The sequence below is a fragment of the Amphibalanus amphitrite genome, unplaced genomic scaffold (assembly GCF_019059575.1).
Source record: "Amphibalanus amphitrite isolate SeventyFive unplaced genomic scaffold, NRLGWU_Aamphi_draft 000374F_arrow, whole genome shotgun sequence".
NCBI lineage: Eukaryota > Metazoa > Arthropoda > Thecostraca > Balanomorpha > Balanidae > Amphibalanus > Amphibalanus amphitrite.
In genome coordinates, this window is record NW_024881868.1 from 41765 (window position 1) to 55105 (window position 13341).

At 49.7% G+C, this 13341-nt stretch overlaps 1 protein-coding gene across 1 annotated transcript; it reads left to right on the forward strand.

Annotated features, from left to right (window-relative positions):
* The first annotated feature begins 569 nt into the window (after positions 1 to 569).
* LOC122389832 lies at positions 570 to 12394 on the forward strand. Its single transcript, XM_043382240.1, has 2 exons — positions 570 to 1603; positions 10457 to 12394. The coding sequence occupies exons 1-2, from the start codon at positions 753 to 755 to the stop codon at positions 10623 to 10625; spliced, it is 1020 nt and encodes a 339-aa protein (XP_043238175.1). The 5' UTR covers positions 570 to 752; the 3' UTR covers positions 10626 to 12394.
* Positions 12395 to 13341: the final 947 nt, after the last annotated feature.

Here is a 13341-nt window from a genome sequence, read left to right on the forward strand (position 1 = left end):
CAGTGGCTGTTATTGAAACATCCGACAGCATACCAAAGCATATAGCTGCAAAGCTATGCATAAAATATATAAATGTCGTGTCTGCTTTCAGGCTTGGTTTCCTTCCATAGAACTGCCCAGGTTTGCTTTCAAGCTTTGTTTCCTTACATAGTTCTAGAATTTTGAAGTCAGCCATCTCTTTCAAACTTTGTAATTATGACCTTTTTGAACGCAGGCTCGTTTTTCATTTTTGCCGTCTAGCGTTTTCAGCTTCCGTCAATGTTTTGCCGTTACTTCTTCTTGCTAATTTATACTGGGATAGGGACTGGAATATTATCAATATATTAAAGAACATGTGGTCACATACATAGGTGCTGCGGTGACCGTAATTACGAGAAATGCGGTCACCAAGCGATTATGGCAGCGCCGTCGCCGCACCGCTCAAACTCCCTACCTGCAGTTGGTCCCTCCGGAGGATCTCCACCTGTCATACCTCGATGCAAACGCACGGCATGAATTGGTTTCCGATACGGTGCTGTGCAGTTCCGACCTCTGTCGCCAGGCGGCGCTCAGGTCTGGACGGCCCTCTGGCGGCGGGGGTGGCGGGCGGCGGGCGGCGGACGGGCAGTCCCCGACCAGCCACCGGGCTCGACAATCAATGCGTGCCGCCCGCGTGCGTGCTGCCCAGGTGTGCACGGGCCAGCGGGGGACACGGCACCGCTGAGTGGGGGCCAGCCGAGGGCGAGAACACCTCGGTCCCGGCCGCCGCGGCGATGCACTACCGGCCGTACTCACTGGGTCGCAGCTCGTCCCGGGTGCTGGAGCCCACGTCCAGCAGCCAGCAGCTGGTGCCCAGCAGCAGCGGCGGCACCAGCAGGGAGGAGTCGCCCGACCAGCAGCCGCCGGCGCCCTGGGCCGCCGCCGGCAGCCCGCAGGCCGGCGCCGACGGCAAGCCGCCCATCTCGGTGGCGCAGCTGATCCGCGAGGAGCGGCTTCGCAAGGCGCTCCAGAGCCGGCGCTCCTTCAAACAGCGGCTGTGCACGCTCATCAATCTCACGGCGGCGATGCTAATCATCGGCGGCGGCGCGGCGCTGCTCTTCCTGGTGCCGATCGTCGTGGACCCGGCCGTGGCCACCATCCAGGCTGACTTTCCCGCGCGGCCGACCGCCTGCCGCACCGAACGCGTGCGACGCTACCGCACCCACTCCAACTGCTCGTGGAGCTCGTGTCGCGAGGGCTGCACCAGCGACCTGTACTACTGCGTGCACGTGTATGTGAGCCACACGCCGACCGAGGGCGCGCCCCCGGCAGAGGCGATCCTGGTCGTCAACGTAAAGACATGCGGCTACCCACCGCGGGTCAACTGTTCCGCCTTTGAGGACGAATATGCCAAGGAGGGTGCTGTGTTTCAGTGTTTTGTCAGCGGCGCTAACGCCAGTATCGCGGTGGCCGAGTTTCAGCCGGGACAGGCCGGTGAGGAGGTGCTGCACGCGCTGGGTATCCCGCTGGGCGCCATCTGCCTGGGCACGGTGACTGTGTGTGTGCTCCAACTGCGGCCTGCCCGCTGCCGGCGCCGACCCGCACAGCAGAGACGGCCGTCTGCCGAGCTCAAACGGTCACAACAGTAAGTAGTTAGACGGACGCAGGGGTTGAACAGGCATGTTGCTCTGATCGATGAGATCCTGATCCCACATGTCATTTATGCTCCGTATCTAGTCGCGACTGTCCGTCTCCTTCCTCCGTTATCCGAGCTGAAAGGCCACATCAGTCACGTGCAACATACAACATAAGGTGATACCTCTTCAGTCAGATTTACCACTCACTTGTGATAAAGGTATGTACCACTACCTACTTCTAAAAGCGATCAACAAGCATTTCCAAACAAGACCGATGGCAATCCCGGACAAGTCGCCACCTATCTGTTCGTCAGTATACTATCTTTAACATTCCCCGGTGTTGGCGTTTGAAACGACGTCATAACATGACACAGCAACAGCATGAGTGAAAAGTTGAGGGGAGTAAAGCAAGGGGGGGGGGGGGGGGGGGGGGCGGCGATCGGCCGTTTGGCTTCTAATCGAGCCAGAGCTCCGCAAAAAACCGAGCGTTTTTCCCGGATTAGAAAGCCCATAATATCCAATTTTGAGGTGCTAGGCCAGTGGTTGACCTAACTCGCAGATCAAAATAATGCAAATAAATGATGCAAGTTGTGAAAATTGGGATCTGCTGCAACTTCTTGAAATCGTAAATGAGTCCTGCATGAGTGTCTTCGGGTCCTAATAATGAGTTTTGCCTCTGTTTTGTTTCACGATGATGCTTTCAAGCCTTTGAGGTAGGTCAGGTAAGGTCAGGTCAGGCCAGCCATAAGGCGTCCCGCAGTCTATTCATATAAGTCGATTATTACCACTACTGGCAATTTCACAATATGTTACGGGGGGCACCAAAACTATGCTTTGTAAATATTTCAATGATACTATACGAAAGTACGTCAGCTAAATACGATAATACGAAATCAGCTTTAAAAAAAATACCCAAGGCAGTCCTAAACACGAAGTCATTTACGTTCATTGACATTGACCTAACGGCTTTTACATAACTTCGAGACCGGCCATCACCAATGGGAAGAACGCCATTTCACGTGTTGGTACGTTTATTATTACCTACAATATGTCTTGAAACAACCAGATACTTGTATGTATGTGCTGGCATACGTTTGATCGTTTTTTTCTAACCTGACATGTAATCGAAAAATGAGGCACAAGTCAAAAATAATTTCAGTCGCGGACATGCAATTTTCAAGTGAAGGTAAAATAAATAAACGAGAATACTTGAGAGTTTTGTCTCGATCCGCCACTTATTATGGAGAATGGAGTTCGTTCGGCTCCCTCTCCCTCAGAAGTGCGAGGACTAGTTCCCCCCCCGGCCGAAGGGAAGGGTTCCGCCCCACTCCTGACACTTTTCGCGATTTCTCGGAAGGCGCTGGTCATATAGTGAACTGAAATTTACCATACCTGGCCTGTGAAATTTAGGCCTGTGCTTCAAGCCGGATCTCTTAACAAAGTGCATTTTCGCCACGCCAATATGACCTATCGCGTAATAAGTGAGCCCACATGTGGTCTAAAAACATTGCACATTGGCATAACAACCTTAGGACCCATGATTCCTCGAAAGCAGACGAAACATACAAAACGTAGCAAGTTCCCGAACCCTCACTGTTTGTATATCCCAGACTTTTATACAGGTCCCCAAGATAAAATCGGTCACGTTATCTCAGAGTATAACTAATAATAATAGTTTATTATATAGTTCTTGTTCAGTTATTATAGCTCAAGTTATGGTTCAATTACTATTGACTTATCCCTCGTCGGACCTATTGGTTTTCTATATACACACGCCCCGGACGAGGAGGGGAGGATTGGTACGACACCCCCTCACCGTTTCGCCCCAAATTGAGCTCAAGTGTCGCAAAAAAAACGAGCGTGTGCGCCGTTACGAGACAAAGCGATTGGGACCCGATTTCAAGGTCTGAAGTTAACCCGGCCGGGCCCGGGGGGTAATCCCAACCACCGCAGCCCGGGGGGGGGGGCGTTTTTCGCCCCCCCCTGTCTAACTCCGTAAATAAGGGAGCTACGGAAACAAAAAGCGATACCAAACGAAAGGTCCTTACGAGACGATTCTGAAGCACCTAAAATTTTTGACCTCAGGTCAATTTTCAAGGTCAGAGGTCAAGGTCAAAGGCAAAAACCGGCACATGTGTAGTGATCTCAAAGTAAGCCTTCTAGAAGACGGCAGGCGGCATCAAACCGGCAAAATTGGGTGTCAAACGAAAGTAGAGAATCTGAGGATTCTGAAAATGTGCTCAAAGTGAAAGGTCAAGGTCAAGGTCACGCTCAAAATTGACCTCAAACTTGGCACTTTTTCGCACATCTTGCGTGCTAACTTCCAAGATGTTTTGAAATGTTTTGAGGCTTATCAGTTCCCTATTTGTGGTTCATCTTACGATACAAGGCTGCTCAAAGGTCAAGGTCACTGAAGAGTATCCCTGCTAGAGGCTATTTCACTAATTCAAGTTAGTAATAATAAATAAGACAATTTTGCCATCCGGAAGCTCTAAATGAAGGTTTAGAGGAAAATAGATGCCAGATTCGTGATCAGCGGGTACAAATCCATCATAAACGACCTTTCATGTGTCAAGGTCAACCAGAGGTCATTCGAGGTCACATGAGGTCAACATAAAGCTTGACCTTTTCCGAACAAAATATATATCATTCGACGCGGCTTGACAAGGCAAATGCGATGGTACCACTGCCGTAGCTCTAGGACCATTGTTGTCGAAGTTATTTGCGAAAAACTAAAACCACATTTCGGGGTCGTTGACCTGACCTCTGACCTCAGGTCACCAAAACTATTTTTCTATTTTTCTCTTGGTCAAACGCTACACAACCGTGCTCGTAATTTGTCTTTATCTCTAAAACTCTATTTTTAGCAGCTATTTGAAGTTTGCGTCTGTGACGCCGAAGTTTGCCGTGCAGGGGTCTAGAAAAATGGACCTTGTGACGTCATCAAGAGGGCTAGGTCCAAATTTTTTACTTCAGATGATGTCAAATTGATAGGAAAAAAGGTACTGAAAGTTTCGCTTTCCTATCCCTAAGCGTTCGGGAGCTATCGCAAATATTCGCCAGGGGGGGGGGGCGAAAAACGCCCCCCGGGCCCGCGAGGGTTAACCGGTGACCTCTGAGGTCAGGTAAAGTGCCCCAAGGCATGCCTTGGGGTCGAATCGTGTCGAATGGTACCTACATATGCTATTTGTTCGGGTGAGGTCATCATAAGGCGTTGACCTCGGGTCAAGGTCAGGTCAGAGCCACCCAGGTCGCAAAGCTGGTCGAATGAGGTTATGTCGCATATCATTCGATTCGGCAGTTTTTCCCGAGGCTATTGCTGGCTTTTTCGACTCGCTGGCTCAATTTGATCAAGAGTTATGTACCAAAATTCCTATGACCCTAGTGACGCAATAAATGACGTCACATAAGGTCAACGATGCAAAAATGAAGCATGGGACCTTGCAAGGATTGTATGAAATTGCAATTCCATATACTTGAGCTAGGTTTAGATAATTATCGGCCCCAAAATAACAGTTCCTAAATTTCCCCATATTGGTGAGATCACGTCAACGACCTGACCTCATGTGACCTTTACGAAAATCCGAGATATACAGGCTGTAAGACCTCTGGAAGCTATTAGGTCCTGTAAGTTTCATCTCCCTGTAAAAGCTCCTCTGGCACTGAGGGCGCTGCGAATGTGCGACATTTTAGAACCGTTTAACCCGCGCCCAGATGGGGTCTGCCGAGCAACGCGATCTGATGGGGGGGGGGCCATTTTGCCCCCCAACCCCCCTCAGATCTCGAGAACCACGCAACATAGCGACAAGCGGTAAACGGTGTTGGATAACCCCAACGGGGAACTACCTTGTGACCCAATTTCATTGACCTCGGTCAAACCGATGACGTCACAGGTCAGGTCAAAGGTCGAATTTTCACCGTTTACAGGCATTTCAAGAAATGCGTTGTAAAATCGTGTAAAATGCATTTCATTGAAAATCATCGATGGGGAAATGTTCTTCAAACACATATTTTGCTATTTGAGGTCACTGATACCAGGTCAGGTCACAGAGGTCAGGTCACTGGGGGGTCACAATATGAAAGTGTCGTGTGATACATGTTTTATGGTCCATTTTACATGACAAATGCGATTATGTGGGTCAGACAGACTTTAGGGCCAGCTTAGGTCACGTTTTGGTCAAGGTCAGGTCAAGGTCAGGTCAAGGTCAGGTCAAATTAGGTCAAATTTCAAAGTTGATATTTTTGCATAAGATGGGTAACGATTCGATGCAGCTCGTCACGGGGAGTTCAATGGTGGTCTCCGTTTTGCGCTACGAGGTCTAGAATTGCTAAAAATTGAGTTCAAAAATTTGACGTCATCAATTTTAACAGTTTTTTCGCTATAACTTGGCCCAAAAAAAGAGGTATCGAGCTAAAATTTGGTATGTATATCGAAGAGCGCAGGGACTATCACATATATTCCGGTTTTTTCGAAATTCGAAAAATTTTTGGAAAATTTTTGAGTTTTTCTAAAAAAATCATTTTTTTATTTTTTGGGGTCAAACTCCCAAAATTTCGAAAATCCGAGATAACAGTTTTGTAGCGCCGTCTTTTGTCTACACAACCACATAAAGAACTTTAAAATTGCTTGTTAACTGTAGAATTGGTGAGCGTTTCAAGATGTCATGTTTTTTGCTCATTTTTACTCGAACATGACCTCAGTTTGACCTCAATAACTCCTGACCTGAGGTAACTTGTGACTTGAAATTTTGTGTGAAGGTGTCAAATTAATGCCCGGTAAGGTACCCGAAATTTGGCGGCGCTGCGCGCCGCCGTTTTCTCGCTATTTCAGAAAAACCACAGGGGGGCCAAAATGGCCCCCCCCCCATCAGGGCGCGGGTTAACCCGGCAGTTGCTGGGGTATTTCGCCACCCACCGTTTGCTGGGGGGGGGGGGGCGTTAAACGCCCCCAGCTGATAACTCGAGAACCAATAGGCGCAGCGAAACGCACGAGGCGGCAAACGAAAGAGCGCGACGAGACGCTTCAGATGAGTACTTTAAAGTTGAATTTTGAGGTCACAGGTCGGGTCAAGGTCAGGTCAAACACCTGAAATCGGGCTTTCAGTAGCATGGACTTCAGGACTTCGCAATGGGCGCTTCTCGCCATAAACTCTGTCAAAACGGTGTACAATCCACCCTATAAGGCCTACAAGAGTGTCAGCTCCATATAGGGGTCAGTCAAGCATAGGTCAGGGTCAAGGTCAGGTCAACCGGGTAGGCACATATCCCCGAAAATCAAAACTGATATTCGCAGCCTGTGACACATGTTTTATAGGTAATTTGGGGCGTAGAACACGATGGTGACATTCATTTTATCATATGTGTACGTGTTTGGCTCAAAAACTTTAATTTAAGAAATTCATGTATCATGGTCGCGAAGTAGTCACGAAAAATTGCCAAGATTCAGTTCAAGATTTTGGAAAATGCGGAACAATAATCAATAATCGAAGATAGCCATTTGATTGATCATGGTATTGGCAGTCTAATGGCGTTTACGGCATGTCTGTATGTCTATTCTGTGATTTTATATGATTTTTTGAACATGTGCCGTTTTTGGTCGAAAACTCAGAAATCATGACGTCACTAAAACCTCGATATCTCAAAATTTTTCCGACCGATTTTTTTTTGAAACTTTGTCACAATAAACTTCAATCAATTCTCTACAGGTACCCAAAATTTGGCGCGCCTGCGGCGCGCCGTTTTTATGCTATGGCCCGGCAAAAAAAGTGGGGGCGTTTAACGCCCCCCAGCAACTCGCGGGTTAAGAGGTTCACTTATGACACCATAGTCAGTGACCTGACCTGACCTGAAAATGCAGTTGATATCACAAAATCTGACTCGAATCAAATGCAAGATATGTCAAGTGTCAGCTCTCTTGGCCGGCGTCTTCTGAGTTATCTGAAAAAGAAAAACTCATAGAAAGCGGCACCCGCCCCCTCCCCCGCCCTCGGCCGGCTAGGATTGCTTGTGACTTCCGACCCAGCGGGCAACAGTTTGTCCGGGCCGGCCTGTCGAATCCCCAGGCGAGTGAAGTGTCCACCCCGTCCACCTACCTATAGCGCCGGTCCCGGTCCGCGCTCTTAGTGCACGACGCCGCGTCGTGTTTCAGCGTTGCCATGGAGACGCACACCCAAACAGTCGTGTTCGCGATAAGGACTGTCAAATGGAATGGATTGCCGATATCTCAAGTCAATAGCGCACAAACACTGAGGTGTCATCTCGGCCGCGATATAAACTGTAAACGAATGCAGGAAGCAATGGTGAAAAACATGCTATTTTGTGCATCCACAAAATTACAGGAGCGGTCGCGTGCTGGCATGTCCCGAACGATCTGAGGAATTATTGACAAGCATGATATTATGATTGGACAGTGCGCTTTTTGCGGATGTGCAAGCAAGGCGCATACCATATAAAGGTGTCTTGGCGTTTCGCGAGCACGGAAGACACTTACAGTATTGTATTGAAGGTCTCTTCGTATTTATCAAAGTGAAGGCGTGCATCGACATGGACAATTTCTCAGTCTCCATTCTTTCCAATTTTTGACAAAAGCAGCCTCATTCAGGCTTTCTCTTTTACTTGAGGACGTCCCAAAGTCGCCTGATGCCAGATTGAGGCTGACTGCATGGGAGAAGTACAGCTTTGCTCAATGCTCACCGCGTCGCTCAGATAGTTTGTCACTGAAGGATTGGCCAGGTGCTCTGCTCTGATGATTGATGAAGGTGCCACTGAGCAGATCTGAATGATAACAATGGTAGAGGGTCTTCGCGGCTGGAGTGGGCTTGAACATATCCATTTAACTTTCTTATAAAAGAGCGTTGCAATGCATCTTATTGCGCTCAGCCGATGTTTTGCGGGTTTTCCAAAAAAAAAGCATAACAAAAAACGTAGGCTGTTGTGGAAAACGTGTCGTCAACATGACATGAGTTCAGAGTTACTCTAAAACAAAACTTGATAAAGTTGCACCTTGCGCTTCAAACACGCGAAGTGGGTCAGGTTCATCTGCCGTGCTGTGACCGCTGGTCTTGATCGACTGGACCGTATGGATTTGACATTGCGGTGAGCCGGCCAAATTAACCGGCGCTATTGATTCGGAACTGAACAGTTCCAGTCGTGTGCAGTCTGTCGTACGGCGTTTCCACCTCGGTGGTTCTTTCTGGCCCAAACAGAAGAATAGCGTGTATCTCAGTGATGTCGGCCCGACTAGCCAGCTTGCCGCGAGGGACGCTGGGCACGACCCTATCCGACCGGGATGGAAGGGGCGATACGGGGTCTGAACGGCGACCCGCTCCAAACTACCCGGATTTGGCCTGTGGCCAGAACACGAAGCTCGAGCTGCGCTGCCGGTGGCACGGCGGAAGGATGAGATTGGTTGGGCTGGAGGCCAAAGGTCTGAACCGGTACTAGATAAGGACGTATAATTTTCCCGTTCCATCATTACGCCGCGATAGAAAGACACTTCGGAGTCGTTGCAGCGAAAAGCCGAGTCGGATCGGACATCGCTAGGCAAATCTGGGGTCACCATCTCTGCCAAGTCCGACTCGGCGTGCGATGCTGCCCTAGTAACCCGGAAGGTGCGCCAGCCCCCCCTCCCCCCCCCCCTGCTGGACCACGCCCTGGGACGGGGGGGACGCCCGCAGCCAGCCGTTGCGTGCGCGGCCGGCCGGGATGACGGCTGCGATTGGATGTCGGTGCCGTGCCGGCACTCTGTTGGCCAGCTGCGACCCTCCCCGCCCCACACCACCCCTTCCCCAGAGGCCACAAACGCACGGCTGTCGGCAGTTAATCAGTCAAATGGTGCATCCATAGAACTGGAGACCTGGGTCGGTCCCAAGGCTATATGGTCAGCCCCACCAGCCGCCACGGTCTCCTAAATTCATCTGTCTAACGGCACACGATTCGCTGAGTGAAGAGGATCCAATTGTATTGATGTGATATGATGATTGATACATTTATCTGCGTGTGGTTGATACTTGATCGCTGTTTGAAGTTACGATCAACCACAGTTGGAAATGAATAGATTCAGTTGGAAATAAATATATCCCCTCCAATGTATACTGGATATAATCATTCCCCAGCCGAATGGGGACGATGTCGAGTTTCGCTCACATACGAGTTACTCATGGGCTGACTCAGGCGAGGTGATGCAGCATTTGTATTTACCAGCATCCACTTACAAACCTTCTGAAATGTGTGTGGAGTTTACATGCAGGTTCATTATTCCACTTCCATTTATGATTAAAAGTGCCGTTGTATTTGTTGTGATAGACTTCGCAGTTCTGTTAGGCATCCGTTTGTAACAGGCCACGGTAGCGGAGCTCGGCATTAGGGACAGTTTATAAGTCGTTCGAGACGTCCGATGGATGAACTTTGGCAATGTGACGTGTTTCCACATCACTCATTTATCCAGTGCTGCCTGTTGATGCGTCCGGTCAGGCGTGTAGTAGTGGGCATAGGTTGACGAAACTGTATGGTGAACACGATGCGTTCTTCAGTGTTGCTTTCAAGTTCATATCCTTTCATGAGGTCTTCCATATGACCTCTTTGTGATACTCATGTGTACTCCATGCAGCCACAATATGACCCCTTTATGACCAGCATGTGACCTCTGGGCTCTGAGTGACCTCGATTCTACCTCCATGTGACCTCTGTGTGACCTCAATATGATCTATGGGTGACCTCCATGCGACCTAACTGTGACCCCTGTGTTACCGCAATATGACCTCTGGGTGATCCCTATTCTACCCCAGTGTAACCTCTGTATGACCTCCATGCTACCCCAGTGTGAAATATATGTATATGACCCATGTCCCGTCCGGCCGCAGGGTGTGGAGCACGGGCGTGTCGCCCAGTCGGACGGCTCCCACCCTCTCCACTGTGATTGAGGAGCGCGGAGGGTCGGCCGTGTCCTCCCAGCCCGCCGAGCTGCAGCTGATGGAAATGAAGCCGCTAACGTCCTCCGAGGCGCGGCTCTCACCTCCACCGGATCCCTGACAGGAGGCCGGCGGTCTGGCCGTGGGATCCAGGGATCCCGCGGAGGGCCGCCGGGACTCGGAGGAGCGCTGGAGGGAGTCGGAGCAGCGCCACCGGGACTCCCTCTCAGGACTCCTGTCGCCGATAGTGCTGCTCCGACCGCGCGGTGGATCACCGGCCGGTCGCAACAACAGACGCTGCTCGGCGTTCAGTCTGGCCACTGATGAGACAGATCAGGACAGGGACAGTCACAGTATTGAGAGCCGGATACGGGCCATCATCAATCAGGTGGAGGGCACGGACTCTACTTCTCCTCCGGCTCGGCCGCCAGCGCCGCCGCCGCCGCAGCGCGATGGCTCAGTAGCCACTATTGAGGGGGTGCGTCTGAGGAGTTCTGACTGGTCGGGTGAGCAGACTACCCTGAGGCCAGGTCGGGAGAAACTGTCTAAAGTGAGACAGAGTGTTGGACAGAGTGGTGGACAGAGTGGCGGACAGGGCAGTAGCCAGAGTGATAAGACTGGGCGGGTTACTGAACCCAGTGGGGAGACCACTGCTTCTGAGGTCGACATACTGAAAATGGACGTTTGGTGAGATGTGAAGTGAGGCGGGATGGCGTGAAAGGAGTGGAGAGATGTAAGCGTTTGAGAAATGTGAGAAATGTTAATGGGATGCTTGGCTCGTGGAGATGTGGCCGTCGATGAGGAACGTACATTAGACGAGATATGATGAGATGATGTCGGAAATTTGATGTCTTGGGAGATGTGATAAGAAGTGTCTTGTTGAAGACCGATGATATGAAACTGACAGACTGATTGACAACGTAAGACAGAGTTGGTTAATCACTGATGGAAGGACGTAGGACGGTTCAAGAAACATCCAATTCGACATGCATTTCACAGGTGACGTGACAGATGACTTGTAAACGTACTGGAAGGTGCATCACTGTTTCAAGTGGGCACATCGGAATTCGGAGATTGCAAGGGCAGTATAGGCAATAATCAGCATTTGATATATCTATCTGTGCACAAAAAGCTGGAATTACACCAAACAAAAAGCAACATAAATAAGGCATTCATTGACCATTGTAAAGACACAGTACTTTGGGCAAAAGTTGCATTGATGGTCGTTATTGAACAGATGACTGAGCAGTGAGCCCACGGACTGCACAGGAGACTGATCAGAGGACTACTACGACTGAGGACACTGTGATATGGTCTGGAGGACAGAGGACCGCGACCTTGCCGGTCCTCGGAAGGTGACCCTGTCACGCAATATGTGCCATTGGCTGGGTAAGGTGAGCATCCGATTTGTGTAGCGTAGCCTCAGGGATGCGGGTGTATTGTTGAGCAATAACGCCATGACTCACACCTCACTAATTTTGTACAGAGCAAACTGGGTATTGAGCCGGTTTGGACGACTGGTAAGTGTGAAACTGTTATGACTCTACCCCGTCATGCAATCAATTCCCTGTACTATGAACGTTTAAGAGCTTCAACGCACAATCTGCAGCGGTATTGTCATGAATTTGGTGTTAGTAGTATCGCCGTTTTCGACGACTGGGTCCGGTAAAGGTGCTGTCATGTGAAACAACCACCTCCTGATTTCTAGTCAGCTCCACAATCCTCGCACGTAATCGTCGTCGTTTAGTGGAATTGGACAACTAAAGAGTGGACAGTGTTGTAGTGCATGTGATACCGCATTGGCTTGGCAGGTCGCTGAGCAAGAGCGCCTAAGAGGAGCCTTGGGAACGTTGGTTGTATATGAAGTGCTATTGGCCGGCCAAAGGCACGCGATCGAACGAACTGGTGCCATGGTGACTTGTTACTTTGTTTCGCGTCGTTGAGTGAAAACGGTATTTGAACAGCGCTGGGGTATGTGGAGTTGGCCAACGTTCACAGCGCTGTCCCGCTATATGTACGACCCCTCCCACACGAGTGTGGCCCAAAGGCAACGCAGGACTATCATGATGGAAATGAATGCAATGTAAAGTGTATCTTGGAAATATACGAGTAGTTGATATGAAACGTGTTAGGTATAAAATAGCAGATTACATACCTTTTCGCCCATTACCGATTGAAGAAACGAAGGGCTGTATTTTCGAAATTCATTCGTCTTTTCCTTCCTTTCAGTAAGGCAGGAATATCAATTGATTGAAAATATTGATAGAAAAAGTATGAATGGATTTAAAATTTATAACTGGGATTTCAGGCCTATGGATAATGGGATGTAATAAGCACCGAAAGCTCCATAAGTCCTTTGCAACTCAAGTTTGTCACGATGTTTTGCGATATATGTTCAAGGATCTAAAAAATAGTATTTTTGTGACATTTTTGCGTGATCCCAGTGTATTATAGGTAAACTACAGCCACAGGTAACTTGGGTGTGCCTGACTGCATCGCTGATGAGGAGCAGTGGATTATGACAGCACCCATGCGCTCGGCTACAGCCGGCGGTAATGACGCGTCGCCGACTGTCGCTGCCCTGTCGCCGACTGTCGCTGCCCTTCGCTGACTGTCGCTGCCCTGTCGCCGACTGTCGCTGCCCTGTCGCTGACTGTCGCCGAACAGGCACCATGCGTGTGGCGGGCCTGTCACTTGTTGTCGTCAAGACATGGCTACAACGCGTGAAAGTAGTGTGGGTTATTTATGATGTCTTTGGAATAATTCGCCTGATTAGTACTGATCGAAACTCACCACACGTCGCAAAAGGTTATGAATTTGGAATGCACGGTAAATGA

What these genes read in the sequence shown, in the direction of transcription:
- LOC122389832 (XM_043382240.1), top strand. Translation starts at nt 753, where the DNA reads ATGCACTACCGGCCGTACTCACTGGGTCGCAGCTCGTCCCGGGTGCTG. An exon ending in GAGCTCAAACGGTCACAACA is followed by an intron (nt 1,604 to 10,456) that starts GTAAGTAGTTAG and finishes GTCCGGCCGCAG; the next exon opens with GGTGTGGAGCACGGGCGTGT.